This window comes from Acartia tonsa, chromosome 13, assembly GCF_053477335.1.
Source record: "Acartia tonsa isolate MP-2025a chromosome 13, ASM5347733v1, whole genome shotgun sequence".
In the NCBI taxonomy this organism is placed as follows: Eukaryota; Metazoa; Arthropoda; class Copepoda; order Calanoida; family Acartiidae; genus Acartia; species Acartia tonsa.
The window spans coordinates 24,226,934-24,242,652 of record NC_137272.1 but is presented as its reverse complement, the minus strand read 5'-3'; the positions used below and the strand labels follow the sequence as shown (position 1 = coordinate 24,242,652).

At 31.0% G+C, this 15,719-nt stretch overlaps 1 protein-coding gene across 1 annotated transcript; it reads left to right on the top strand.

Annotated features, from left to right (window-relative positions):
• The first annotated feature begins 3,005 nt into the window (after positions 1-3,005).
• LOC145335005 (transmembrane and coiled-coil domains protein 1-like) lies at positions 3,006-12,182 on the top strand. The gene is made up of 12 exons (XM_080180675.1): positions 3,006-3,188; positions 4,149-4,325; positions 5,412-5,509; positions 5,974-6,043; positions 6,174-6,631; positions 7,071-7,139; positions 7,963-8,071; positions 8,416-8,529; positions 8,673-8,751; positions 10,133-10,269; positions 10,757-10,856; positions 11,127-12,182. Exons 2-12 carry the CDS (start codon positions 4,170-4,172, stop codon positions 11,207-11,209), a joined length of 1,473 nt encoding a protein of 490 aa, XP_080036801.1. The 5' UTR covers positions 3,006-3,188; positions 4,149-4,169; the 3' UTR covers positions 11,210-12,182.
• Positions 12,183-15,719: the final 3,537 nt, after the last annotated feature.

The following is a 15,719-nucleotide window of genomic DNA, read 5'->3' as shown; positions in this document are numbered from 1 at the left end:
TGATTGAAAGGATGTTGTCTGGTATTTTGTGTCTGTGGTGTAACATGAAAGGAATGTGTTGTAGCTAGGTAAGGAAAATTGACTAGAAATTAACAAAAAAAAATAGAGTACACAATCCAATAAACTTAAGTAGCTTAATATCTTTGTGTTAACCAAAGGATCTAAATGTTAACAATTTTAAGGTTTTATACCCCTTTTCAGATTTTACTGGTTACTAATACTTTTTCCCTGCTTAAAACTGAACATTTCTTGCAATTTTTAGTCATAAAAAGTATTTTTTCCCTAGACCCTTCCCCCCCTTTTTTGTATATATTGTTAACTTTTGACATATTTTTTGTACTTCATAAACTAGAAACCCCAATAATGAAAAGATATTACAGTGGCATGATAAATATGGCACAACAAATATTTTTTTCTTTTCAATTTGATGGTGAATTAAAGAAGTTTATTTGAATATAAATATTAACAATAAATACAGAGTGTCTAAAAGTAATAAAATGCAAAAAAAAAAGATACTAAATCTAGGTATGTCATTTATGTTTTAAGACTGCGTGGGGAAATTAAAGATAATTTTTCATAAGACATACAACATATGGACTATGACTTCATTACTATGTTCTTAAGCCGCTAATCTTTCCTTGAAAACCTGGCATTGAGCAGTGTTGTATTATATACATTCACTGATTTATGTTGGTTTTATGGTTTAAAAGTAAAAGTTGCTATACTAACGTTAATTGCAAGTCCTTATAAATTCATTATAACAAATATTTGTCTGTCTTTGGATTCCATTTGACACTTCTATGTATCTAAAATTTACATTGGAAAAGTTCAGACAATTATGGCCTTATATCTTTTACACATAATAAATGAGACATAAAAATTGTTTCTATTGGATTTATTATGGTTAATGTGCTTGGTTGTAATCATCTGATAATCCTTTTTTTATTTAAATTGGGTGTATTGTGATTAGAACCACTGCCACATAAGTTTAATTTTTAGTGCTCCGCTGCTCATAGATGTTGATATCCAAGTTAAGTAAATATTTATAAAATGTAGAGATAGATATTTTTGTATTTATAAAATTGTAAGGCTTGTTAGAAGAATAAGTATCTAATTTCTTCAGTTTCTTTAAAATTCTTGTAATCCTCTATGCTTATCTTTCCATAGATACAATAATGTATATTATTATTTCTCTGAATTCTTAGGATAAAATCTTATTTTTTTTATTTTTTCAAAATAATTGAATTTTGATTATTATAAATATTTTTGTCGCTTTCTAACTACACTGTTGATGTTTCATATTCAATTTTTCCTGCCATTGCTCATCAATTTGGTTTGTATTCACCCTATTTACGTAAATGTCCTTAATACCTATATAATATTATTAAAATGAGATTGTTCGTTCAATACAATGTGATTTTTTTTATCAGACATTTTGTAGAATCCTGCTGGAAGCTCTAATCCAGCAGAGCAATTCTAAAGCGAGCGTCATGGCTCTTTTAACCTTACCCATCCTATTTATCACTATAGTCATTACCAATATGTCTGTATGTCCATTTTAAACATGTTGATGTTTTACTTTTTTGACATAAAATTTTTGTATGTTAAAATTATCCTATTCGTCTGATTTTTGGAATACTGATTTATATTACATCAAGGTACAATGTTATAAGCGAAGCATATCTATAATCAAGTCCTTAAAATGTAAATATAACCTCATATAGTATACATGCAGTTTTGCATCAAAGGGGTAGTTGCATGAAGTAAATTAAAACTTGATTTTAGTGAACTGCATATTTTTTATGTTCAATAATTCAAATTACATCAAATTCAATTTTCTACCAGGTAGTTTTGGAAATATCAAGACTAAAAAATAATTTTGACATATGGAACATAAATGGCTGTCCTGTTGTAAGGGGGAGTTGGACAATGAAAATGTTGGTTAACTTACAACAATAAGATTTTGCAGACATTATTGTTGATTAGTTTGAGTAGCTGGTATTTACTATCTAGTCATTACTGTAAACTCAATTATTAACACACTATACTTTCTTATAGTGAGAGGTAAGTTTAGAACCTAGCCTTATTGTCGGTTGATAAAGTAATAAGGTAATTCAAGGGTACGAATTAAGGAACGATACCTAACATGTTCTCCTAGAAGAGCAAAATTTTTTTTAAGGGAGGGGGCGGAAGTGACACTTTTTGAAACCAAAACTAAAAGTCAAAGGAACTCAACTTATTAAATAGTTACAGCTCTAAGATTTTGCATGTCAGTTGCTTTAAAGAGGTACAATATGGAACTGTGAAGAAACAGCGGCGAAACCGCCACTCCCACCTAAAACTGCCATTTCCCGCTGAAATTTTTAACCTGCCTTTTCTCGCCATATTAGACAATTTTCAATGATCTGAGATAAACTTTTTTCATACAAAGGAGGATGTGTAAAAGAATGGGCTGTGCAGGAGGGGGGGGGGGGGGGGGAGATGTTTACTTGAGAATCCTTTGACCAAAATCGGGCTAACTTCGTATTTTATTAAGCTTCTATACGGCCAAAGTTACTTTTAAAATCATCGGTGACCGCCGTTTTCCGCCGTAGCTAAAAAATATTTTTTTTTCTGCATTTCTCGCCGAATTAGGCAATATAGAATCATTTGAGACCATGTTATTTTTTTGTTCCAATAACTTCAAAAGAACAGGAGAAGTACTGAATCAAACAAGAATTTGGAAAAATAACAAATTCCCTCCCCGCAATTTTGACTTTTAGTTTTGGATTGAAAAAGTGTCACTTCCGCCCCCTCCCTCTAAATGCCCCAAAAAATATATAAAACATGATTGAAAAGAAAATATTTGTATAAAATTGATAGACAAGTAGCAAAGTTTCTCTGCAAGATTTGCAGTTTTTTGAATCTGAGGGAGGAATATTTCACCTGGATATAAACTTTTTCTCCTCTGACTTATCCTATAGTTTAGTTTGTTATTTGTTACAAGGTAATTTCAATTTCGCCAATTAATTTGTATTCCAATTTTTTTTCAGACTTACAAAAAATGCTGACAAGATAACTTTAAATCTAAGTTTAAAAATTAAACCAAAGCATATAGAATTTTTTTTTTGCAAGTGCATAGAATAAAAAATAATGATGGTAGTGGAAAGAAGTAAATACTGCACAGAATAATCTGACATGTCCATAGGGTAAGTTTTAAAATGATTTTGTTTGGATTTTTAGAAGAGAAAAAGGGAAAGGTCCATAAAAGCGAAGCTCTGAAATGGAAGGACAACGAACATTAACACTTGTAGATTGTCAGAACTGAATTAGCAGAATATTGATGCATCTGTACAAACAATATTGTAAGTAAATTTGTTGCAAAACTGCATAAATAGATGATACTGTTTAAAGACATACTTACATTTTTGGGACTTGTTTATTTATAGAGATGCTTCGCTTATAACATTGTACCTTGTTGTTATAGGAATCAGTTTTCAAAAAATCAGAAGAATCGGATAATTTTAACATACAAAAATTTGTTGTCAAAAAAGTTAAAAAATTACATATTTAAAATGGACGTACGGACATTCTGGTATTGATTATAGAGTTGCTACGCATGTACCTAACTACTACAATTCCAACCTGTTTAAATTAACGAAAAGAGCTAACTGTGACGCACGGACGGACTGACCTTAATTATAGAAAAGCTTCTCTTTTAAAAAGGTACATGACTGTATTGTTAGAACGGACCTATGGATAAACTTACTTGAGATAAAAAGTAGCGTTTAAAAAAAAATTGCCTGCTATTTGTCGCTTTTGTTATACTATACCAAGTCAAAAGATGATATATGTATGTGATTTTTGTCAACTTTCTTTTTTTTCTCTCTTCATTCTTAGTAGCGAAGTTAATCTATAGTTTTTATAAATATAAATAAAATATGTTTATCGGTGAGTCCGACTGCCAGAAAATTTTAGAAATCTACTCTAAAGTTTCTTTGGCATATATCTGACAAATGAATGTATTTTCTCTAGGTAGTTATTTGTCTTCTATATAGGTATTCTTATTCATATTCAATACATGATAAAAATATATTAAGTAAGTATATCTATTTATAATATGTACCTAAACATTTGTCATTTTAGATAAATCATAACTTTTTTTGTAGAACATTGTCTCGGGAGGGATCATGTCATCGGTGCACAGTCGGTCCACCTCGCCAGCCCACTCCTCCTCAATATTGGATGGAGGACGTGGTGGGGGGCTCGAGGCTGGAGACAGAAGTAACAGTGAAGCCACTGGTAGCTCAGCCATTTGGTATGATGACCTCGATACTAGCATTAGGAATGTTGTACATTAATTTATGGTTTAACATCCATAGTTTTATCCTTAGTTTGGGATTGTTGCGTGTGATAGAACAATTTTATCCTAAGCAAGGGAGGGGGGGGGGGGGGGTTAATTCAACTATCTTGTAATCAGTAAGCAAATGGCACTTAGAATTCGAATTTCGATCTGAAATTTTGCATAAATAATCCTTGGTAGGTATTTTCCCTAAATCGAACAAAAAGTTGGAAAAGTAACGGCTGGCAGCTCAGCCGTTTAGCCGTTTTTTGCATATTTCCAGGGCAAATTCATCATTAATAACGTAGGAATAAACTTTTTAAAAGAAATTTTTGGTTTAATTCATGGTAAATGATATAAATAACCCTAGACACGTCACAAGCCCTATCTTCTCATTCTACTATTGGTCGCTCGCAGCTGAGCTGCAGAAATTACTCAGCTGCCATATGTTTTTGCCGCCACTATTTTTTGTAGCATTTTTGAACTTAGCACCCCAAAAAAAACTACCCCTGGACACATTACAAGCCCTATGTACTCATTCTACTTTTGGTCTCTCTGAGCTGCGGCCGTTACCCAGCTGCCTTATGGATGGGCTGCCACTATTTTTATTAGTGTAGACATGTTACAAGCCATATCTACTCTTAATACTCTTGGCCGCTCCCAGCCGTTTTCAGCCGGTTTTAGCCGTTTAGCAGCTGGTACTAGAAATTTCATAAATGGTTATTAGTATCATTTTTACCATGAATTAAAACAAATATATGTTTTTAAGAAGTTGATTCTTACGTAATTAATGATGAATTTGCCCTGAAAATAAGCAAAAAACAGCTAAACGGCTGAGCTGCCAGACGTTACTTTTCCAACTTTTGTTCGATTTAGGGAAAATAGACCTACCAAGGATTAGTCATGCAAAATTTCAGATCAAAATTCGAACTCTAAGTGCCATTTGATCACTGATTACGAATTAGTTGCATTACCCCCCCCCCCCCCCCTAAATATAAGGTTGATGGAAATTCAGTGGGTAGTCCACAAAATGGTAAGTCCAACCACTAACCCACTTGTGAAATAATGTACATCAAATGAAACCCGCAGGTCTATGGATAATGCTGCGAAATTAAAAGCAGTTTCTCATCTCCAAGCAAAAATAAAGAAAACTCGTGAGAAAATTAAAGTTGAACAAAATAACAAGGAAACATAATATGTCAATATTATTCATATGATAATGAAATAATTTAAATTATAAGATTATATTTAAGAATAAAAAGGGGGGACGCGGAAGACACTTTTTGTAACAAAACACAAAGGAGTTTAAACAAAAAAAAAGGGTTACATTAATAAATTTTGCATGGCAGTCTTACTATATTGAAGCAACTGCAATGCAAAATTTCAGTTCTTTAACTTTTTTTGCTTTACTTCTAGGTTTGGTTATAAAAAGTGTCACATCCGCCGCGCCTCCGTTCTATATTTTACACTGTAAAATGGGCTATGGTAACTTGCTCTCGTTTATGTACAAGTTCTCTTTTAGTACATAGAGAAGCTACTGTTTTTCATACTATTAGCCGTAATCGTCCTTTTTTGGTGGTTTAATGTCATGTCTTTTCTTTGTGATTGGATTAATATTATTGAAAATTATTTTGACATGTTTAAATAAAGGAGGATAATGTGGATGAGTATTTAAGATTATCTGGTGGAGCAGATAAAGCTCAACAAGCAAGAATAAAACAGGTATCTATCTTAGTATCTAGTACAAAATGAAAAAAGGATTAGGTAAGGTACTTCAACAAAAAATTTATACCAAGAAGGTGAGCACTTCAAAGGTTTTTCTTCATATAAATAACATACATATATCATTTAGGTATTTGAAAAGAAGAACCAGAAATCCGCGCAAAATATCCAGCTTCTGCAGAAGAAACTGGAAAGCTACCAAAAGAAACTCCACTACCTGGAACACGGGGCTAACAATGTCAAGCAGACCAAAGAAGTTTTAAAGGCCGTTGGCCACGGTATCAAAAGTGTTGGTGAAGGGGTGGTAGACACACTCACTCGACCTCGTGAAATTGCACATTTGATACGCAATAAAGCATTTGGCAGTGCTGATAATATTTCGCATCACCACCATAATTATTCCCCTGCGGGGACCAAGGACGAACATAATGATAAGGAGCGGCGGGCGCATTATGGCTCCGCTTCCTTGCCACGGGAGGGATCAATCAGTGGTTCCACGCAGTCAAATAGAGAGATGTCGTTTGATGGTAAAATTCACAAATACTCGAGTGATGATGGTCATGCTTCTGGTCCCAGGAGTATGAGCAGGAAAATATGCTGTTACAATTATGAAAATATTTTGGTATTCTTAAAAATATATTATTATAAAAATATTATTTTGATATCTACTCATATAGGTATTTTTTCTCAAAAGTTGTAATAGCATCAAAAATGTTTGCTTTTAACTTTTTTGTCTGTTCATTTTTCTGTTCCTCTGCTACAAATGAAATTGTTAACAATACTAACTTACTGTAGCTTTACTCTCTAAAAATAGGTGGTTTGATCGACATTTACACCAAATATGAACTAAAAATATTTTTTAGTTGGTGGCAAAATTTTGCCAATGTGAAAAGCTTAACTTCAAAGTTAGATCCCTCCAGCTCTACGTTCTGAATTAACTTACCCCCCCTCTTCTTTTCCTTTTCAATATAATGAAAAAGAATTAATTATCTTAACTATTTATTGTCAACAACATATGAAACCTTAGTATGACCTCTGAAAGTGAAAGAGAGGTTGAGGCAGCTTCTGGACAAGACGTAGAAGTTTCATCTTCAAGGCAAAAATATTATTTTTTTAAAGCGAAGCTTTTCTATAATTAGGGTCGGTCCGTCCGTAACGAATAGCTTTTTTCGTTAATTTAGGCATGTTAGGATTGTCCTATTGATTTCAAACTTTGCATGGTGATTCCTGTAGTAGTTAGGTACGACTTAGAAAGCGTAGCTACTCTATAATCACTACCAAAATGTCCGTACGTCCATTTTAAACATGCTGATTTTTTTACTTTTTTAACAACAAACTTTTATAATTATCCGATTGATCTGAGTTTTTGTATACTGATTCCTGGGACAACAAAGTACAATATCTTAAGCAAAGCAACTCTATAATCAAGTCCTAAAAATGTAAGTATGTCCATAAACATTATCCTGTATCAAGCCATTTTTCAACAAATTTACTTAAAATTTTGCTTCGACTCTTTTACATTTATATTCTTATTATTCAGTTCAGACACTATGCAAGCGTTAATGTCCGTTTGTCCTTCCATTTCAGTGCTTCGCTTTTATGGATGTTGTCATCCTTGTTAAAATGATAAATATTATAAAAATCTCAATGGGTGAGTGTTTAGGGCGCTCGTTTATTGTTTTTGTCTACCACAACTATACTATTTTATGATTCCATTTCACCTCCCACCTTACTGTATTAAATTAAGAAATATGTTTTTTTTTTGTCAGAACGCTATATGAGGGACGGGTCGGTACATATTAAATATTTAAATATTCTTACTGTCATAAAGAAGAAAAAAATCTAGGTACATTGGCCTAGGATTAGTAGAATTTTAAATTTATATTATGTTTTTAAAATAAAAGGTATATTGTTTGTAGGCTTTCTGCAACTACACTTAAGGCTCTTATGTCAGAGATTAATAATCTCCGAGAGGAAACAGAGAGAGCACACAAAGAGCTTGAGGAACAAAGACAAAAATTCAAACAGGTATTTCATAGGTAGTACCTAAGGATTTTTCTATCGCGTTGTATACTTGAGTTTAGCTACATTTAATGTCCGTGACGAACATTTCTCTTGGTTAATATAGACATGTTAGAGTCGTCCTATCTTTTTTAAACTTTGCATGATTATTTTGTAAAAGTTTGATACAACCTTTAAAGCTGCGTAGAAAATAGAATTGGACTATTGATTTATATGACGAGTAAATAGAATGTTTTAAGCAACTCATCTCTATCTATGATTAAGTCTTATAAGGGTATATTTATTGTTTTGTTAGAAATTTAGATATTAAAGGAAAGCAGATAAACATTCTATGTTGTGCGTTTATCTAGGAACTTGAGTTGATAAATGGTCAGCTACGCGAGGAGAGATTCAAGTTTGAAAGACTTGAGGAACAAATAAATGATATGACCGAACTTCATCAAAACGAGATGGAAAACATTAAGGTATTATTTTCTCAATCTGGTAACTATTAATAGTGATTCCATTGTATGGAATCAATGATGATGGTTATATAATGGGTTCAGGGGGTCAAATATAGTTCATAGCAGCCTTTTCCCTTGGATTTTAATTTTCTTACTACTTTAAGTGTGGAGTAACAGATATGGAAGAAAAGGTTCAATACCAGAGTGAAGAAAGAATACGTGATATACATGACCAGTTATCAGGTACATATTTTAATAAACTAGAGGTGGCGGGCTATAACTATCCCGCAATTGGCTAGATTTATTTAATGTTTTATTTACTTTTTTTGGTTTTACAATAGAAAAAAACCTTAATCTTCAATTAAATGTTGTTTTTATATCTCTTTCAATTGCTTATTCACATTTCTCTCTATTTTAATTTTAATTAATATGTTAAGAAGCTGTTTCGTTTATTAAATATGCATATTGCAATTTTTATTATGTGTAAATTGTGATAACTTATATTTATACATTTTTTGGATTTTGATATTTTCTTCCCCAAAGGGTTAATTTGTTTAGTTCCCGTAGCTGCCGCTTGAAGACTTGTGTCGCTCTGGTCTATTTCTTTAAAATATCCGTTTCTTTAAAATTACATCATTATATACTAATACATTTTTTAAAAATATTCAAAATTATATTCATTAGGACATTTACTATAGCAACATAAAATTAAAAACTGTATCTAGTCCGTGAAAAATAGTATAATTGGATTTAACTAAGCAGTCAATGAGATTTGTTACAGAATTATTTAACCGCTATGAGTTTTAAACACTAATCCTTTGGAAAATTTGAGCTCATTTATAGACATTTATTTCATATATAGATCTGTCATAGTTATGTAGCAGGCCGTTTTGTACATGTAAAAAATTGGAAGATTCTATCAAACAAAAGTTATCGCAAATATAGTATAGAATAATGGAGTAATACACGACACTGTTGTTGAAAAGAGACTATCCAAGGAAAAACACACAGCTCAATTTTAGGAGTATATTTCAATTAAATCACATCTAATCCTTGTCAACCTGCACAAAATTAACCATATTTCATATATTATTAATAAAATCAAATAAATATCTAAAAAAAATAGGTTATTTTAAAGTAAAGAAACAAAAAAAAATTAAAATACAAAGAAAAAGTTAAATGTTTTATAATGAATATGGTTATCCCTTCTTTATCATAGTTCTTTACTGTACAAAGTTTTGTTTGAAACTGAGCAATTTAACCGCTGGTTTTGGTGTAAAGGGAAGGGGTAGAAGAGATTAAAAGAATCAAAGTTCAAAAGAATCAAAGTTAGTTGTGTACTCTATGGAGAGAAGAGTATCAGTGCTATGAAAGAATATGATTATGTATTAAACAAACCAGTTTTCGTGAACTTATTGCCTGTTCTTCTTGTGCGACTATTATATTGCATAGTTTTGAATTCCAGACAAAGGACGTTCAATCAATAGGATATATGATTTGTCCACGTAATTTACATTGAGCAAGATAATTGTAAACGTAAACCAATAAAAGGACTTGAGTGATTCCAGTTCTTTTAAGGTTACACAGTCACAAAGTTATTCATGTAATAAATTTCATTGTTAAGGTTTGGAAACCAAAATCTCTCGAATCGAACACCAAGCTTCTCAGCATCTGCAGTATGTTTCTATAGATGGGTTAGAAAATTCGAATGCTCGAGCCATGGTTGTGAAAGCTATTAATGTGTTCTTGGTTCTATTACAGGTCTGTAAAACACATTAATTTAATTAAATTATAATTTTAAAAAAAATAATCTGTTTTTCAATATTTAAAAAAAACAGACTAGTTCTAAAATATCAAAGTGCATATTTTCTATTCGCAGTAGGTAACCGTAGATGATACGTAATGTTTTTTATGTCTTTTCTATCAATTCAATGCTTTTAAAACTAAATAACTGGTTTTAATCTTATGATTGTACATTTTTATATATTTGTAGAAATCTGGATATAATACGATTTTTTCGTATAGATGAGAACCGGTTCTAATCCACCGATATTAATCGGTTTCGAATGAACACAAGAAATTTTTTTTTGTCGTTCTATAAAGTAGTTTGATGTCTATCTGTCAAAGTTGTAGGATAATTGTTCGTCTGAATGGTATGAAAGTTTGTGTATATTGCTATTAGGCTTCCGAATAGGCTAGAGGCTTTAGAATGTGGCCAGTGTTGATTTTTTAATAGAAAATATTTTAGGTGATCTTATTAATCCTGGAGACAGCTGCCCAAATTTTGAAGCCATTTGTGAAGACACCAACACGTACTGTCACTACTGTTCTACTTATCACAGTTACAGGGGTGTATATTTCTAATCTATTTTCATAAAGTATTATAATATAGTATCAAAAATATTCATTATGTTTCGTAAATAATGTGTGTTTTTTAAAGTTTAGATTTTTTTTGCAATTTATTGCAATTTTCATTCCCTTTAAATTGATTTATTACCCAAGGTTTGCAAATGATGTGCAATGAATGTTTGAAAATATGTTTTAAATGTTTTGTTTGATATAAGGATCAAATTCCCTTTTATTTTGTTTTTTAAATATACACCCTTTTATATCCTCAGTGCTCGCATTCAGACAGTGGCAAGAAGTCAATTTTGTAAATTTCAAGACTGCCTTTGAACCAAGAAAAAAGTCGGACTTATAAAGAATTATTGCAATCCTGGGGTTTACTTATTTTTTGTCTTATAGCTGCAATATTTCTTTATGTGTCTTCTGAAAAGAGAGAGTGAGGTTGGATTTTTCTTTAGCTGAAGTGATAAACAGCCAGATTTCATCATGTATCTCTAATTGTAATTAAACCAGGGATTGATAGCCAGCCACCAATAAGCCTACAAGAAATCAACGTTTAATTAATAAGGTTGATGTCTATCTTTTATGTTGAAATTATTATAATTTAGGATCCATAATTGTCTAACTGCTGTAAATTTGCGGCTTATCGGTTGCAGCTGCCAATCCCCACATAAAACCGACCTGGTGGTAACAATAATTTTAATTAATGGGTTGTGATAGGAAAAAAATTAAAATTTTGGGTTTAGAAACATGGATGATTTGCAAATAATTAACAAATAGGGGGAGGGGGGAGTAATGCAACCATCCTGTAATCAATTTGTAAATTGCACTTAGAATTCGAATTTTGATCTGAAATTTTGCTTGAGTAATCCTTGGTAGGTCTATTTTCCCTAAATCGAACAAAAAGTAGAAAAAGTACCGGCTATCGGCTCAGCTGTTTGGCCGTGTTTTTTTGATGCTATTTTAAGGTCAAATCTGTCATAAATCATGAAGGAATCAACTTTTTGAAACATATTTTTCTTGTCATGTGAAATGATACAAAAAACATTTTTTAGATTTCTAGTACCAGCAACTACCGGCTAGAACCGTTTGAAAACGTTTTGGAGCGTTAAAGAGTATTATGTGGAGATAAATTTCGTGATGAATTTGCTTTGAAAATATCTGGAAAATGGCTAAATGGCTGAGCCGCCAGCTGTTAACCGTTACTTTTCCAACTTTTTGTTAGATTTAGGGGAAAAAACCTACCAAGGATTACTCATGCAAAATTTCATATTGAAATTTAAATTCTAAGTGCCATTTACACGTTGATTACGAAATGGTTGCATTACCCCCCCACCCCCCTTATAAAATCTACATAAATGTTAGAGGAAACAAGGATGACAACATCCATAAGTAGCAAAGCACAAAAAATCGTAGATGGGAATACGTACAGGTAGATTTAAAAGGTTTTTACTAAAATCAAGAATAGATTTATTGGATAAGATAAATATGAAACCTTGTTTTATTTTGTATGATGACGATGGTCAAAGTAAATTATATAAAAGATGCTCATAACAATGGGGAAAATTATTTTGATACTGATATCCCATAAAAGTTTGAAAATTGGATCAAAATAAACAAAGATCTTGGGAAATATGTAAAACATATAAAAATAGCCAAAAACCTGATAAAAGGCAGTCTGGCCGCCATGGTTGTTTTCTTGAAACGACAAAAAATTTAATTTTTAAATCCTTAAAAACTTTAAAAATTTGGAAAATCGGACCATATACACTGAAGATATGGAAAAAAAGTGTTAAATATATTTATAAATAGCCTAAAACCTGCCAAAAAGGCAGTCTGGCCGTCATGGTTATTTCCTTTACAGACGGGAAATTTAATTTTGATATCTACAACTGAAAAAATTTTGAAAATCGGACTATAAACACTGAAGATATGGAGAAAAATGTTAAAAATATAAAAAAAACAGCCTAAAACCTGCTGAAAAGGCAGTCTGGCCGTCATGGTTGCCTTCTTTAAAAGATGGGAAATTTAATTTTGATATCTATAACTGAAAAAATTTTGAAAATCGGACCATACACTGAAGATATGGAGAAAAATGTGAAAAATATAAAAATAGCCTAAAACCTGCTAAAAAGGCAGTCTGGCCTTCATGATTGTTTCTTTAAACGACAGGAAATTTAATTTTGATATCTGTAACTGAAAAAATTTTGAAAATCGGACCATAAACACTGAAGATATGGAGAAAAATGTGAAAAATATAAAAATAGCCTAAAACCTGCTAAAAATCGGTCCGACCGCAATTGATGTTTTATAGTCAATTGTGCTCCTGAATAATGGGAATGTTGTCAAAAAATTTCAGCATTCTATCTTTTATAGGAGCTGAGTAAATCCCATTTCCCCCATAGCGTTACGGACTGACGGACTGACGGACTGACTGACGGACTGACGGACGGACGGACAAAGTGAATTATAGAGTAGCTTCGCTACTAAAAATAAGAAAAATTACATAATATTGCATTTTATGGCTTAAATATTTTAAATAGTATAAGAAAAAATTATTTATTCACTGTACTGGACTCTGAAACGTGGATAAACAATAAACATAGCTTAATTCTTCATACAATTCCTTTTAGAAGCTAGATACGACCAGCAAAATCTTTTCATATTTTTACATATGTATTAAATCAAGTAAATAGCTACTATACTTAGAGATTTAGAACAAGATTTTTTATGTCTTGTCTATATGAATTTTGTAACAGAATTTATTAGCATGACCATACCAACCTTTTTTATATTATTGCAAATAACTTTCATGTTTGTGCTAATTTGAAATTAAATCAGTATTTATAAATCTTGCCTATCATTTAAAATTGCCCATTTCATTTTTAAGTGTTGTTTGTTGTAATTTTTGATTAACTACAGTGTGCTGATTTATTTAGTTAAAAGGTGGAGAGCGAAGTGCAATTTTAAAATCTTCATAAAGGAACTCAGTCGATAAAAGGTTACAAAAGAGGACTATCCATCCACGAACTAGAGCAAGTGATTCTAAGCATCTTTCAGCATTGACCCATAGTATTTTTTTAGTGAATATACTAGGTTTATGTGTAATATTTGCTTTATCGACTAAAAAGTTAGGTTTCACCATGGTTTTAACTTTTATATGAAAAAAACTTTGAAATGTAAAGCAATTTTTAAAGCAATATCATCAAATGCTTTGTTGAGTTCAAAGGACAAAATAAAACAACACTGCAGAAAAGCGTCAAATGTTGTAAATTGCAAAAGTACATTAAGTAAACTGTTTACAAGTTACCAACCCTTTTTCTAAATATATACATTTTTAATCACAATAATTTATTTTGTGTCAAAGCTTTTAAACAACAGTTTAAACTCATCAAAACATTCGATAATATTGCACCAAACAATGGTGAACATTTCAAAGTTTTTTCCATATAAAACCATAGTGAAACCTAACTTTAAGTTGATAAAGCAAATATTAAACATAAACCTAGTATGTTTACTAAAAAAATACTATGGGTCAATGCTGGAAGATGCATAGAATCACTTGCTCTGGTTCGTGGATAGTCCTCTTTAATCAAAATTATTTTATGACATGTCTTGCCGTCGAAAACTGCTTCCTAATATCGGTAAATATTGTGAAAAAATAACGTCAAGAAATGGCAGTTTTCTATGCGTTTCCGTCGCCGTTTTTTCGACATTTTACTGCGTTAAATAATATTTTTTTAGCTGAGTTCATTTGTGTTGGCACTTCCTCATAACTCATTTTTATTTGATATAATGACAAAATTTTTGTTGCTTTTCCTCCGGGAAAAAATACTTCCAAGCAACTGATTAGAATAATGGATATTTAATATTTTGGAATTTTACAAGCTTGCTCTACAAAAAAAGACTCAACATTTTGCTCTAAAAATGGCCTTCATATTTTTGTAATTTTTGTTTCTATTTAGTCTCTGTTATTCTTGACCAAAATTTGATTTTAGCAATTAACTTTATATGTATAGTTTTACAGGTTTTATGCATGGATTTTTTTCCTTATTTATGTTTGAATTACTAGAAAAGCAAAACCTTAAATCAATGATATTTTAGTTTATTTTTATTATTATTAGTCATATAATTTGTATAATAAATTTTCCAGCAACTTTAATTAACTGATAAACTTGTCATCTGTGATTTCATATGTAATAGGATGTCTTTTATTTTCTTTGTTAAAATTCTGACACCCTAATTTACATTTTACATATTTATTAATGTGTTAAATATTGAAAGTGTGAGACCACTGTTTACACAAATTTTTATTTATTATTCTCATTTTCGTTTTACTAGTTGAATACTAGGTACAATTTTTATGTAGCAGAATTAAAACATTTTTTTATTGAATTAATAAGGGAACTTTTAATTGTTCGTTTAACAAAACTGGATTTATTCATACATACAGATGTTTTCTTATCATTAATCGAGAGAAATGATTAATTATAATTATTTTTCGGGGGGATAGGCACTAAATATTTCTGATATTTTATTTGTTCATTTAATGTTATTGAAGGTATTCAATTGACATTTAATTTATTTAGATTTTTAAAGATCGTAATTTGAGGAAAATATTTAAAAGTAAAGCAATAAGAAAATATATACTAATGTTTAACAGATATGATGCTTGTATGATATGTCTGATCCTTAAATCTTTCCGACAGCGAAACCAATTAGGTTTTCCTGATAATAGAAGTTTCTTATTGTCCTCTATCTTATATAAGTTTGATTCCCCTTTAGAGAAGGAATGCAGCCGCTAGAAGGATGTTAAACTTAGTAATTTAATTTTGACAAATCTTGCCATATGATATACCAATTAT

Coding starts and splice junctions, on each gene's coding strand:
- LOC145335005 (XM_080180675.1), top strand. CDS start 4,170: ATGTCATCGGTGCACAGTCGGTCCACCTCGCCAGCCCACTCCTCCTCA. Junction 5,510..5,973: donor GTTGAACAAAATAACAAGGA/AACATAATATGT, acceptor TTAAATAAAGGA/GGATAATGTGGATGAGTATT. Junction 7,140..7,962: donor GTAGAAGTTTCATCTTCAAG/GCAAAAATATTA, acceptor TATTGTTTGTAG/GCTTTCTGCAACTACACTTA.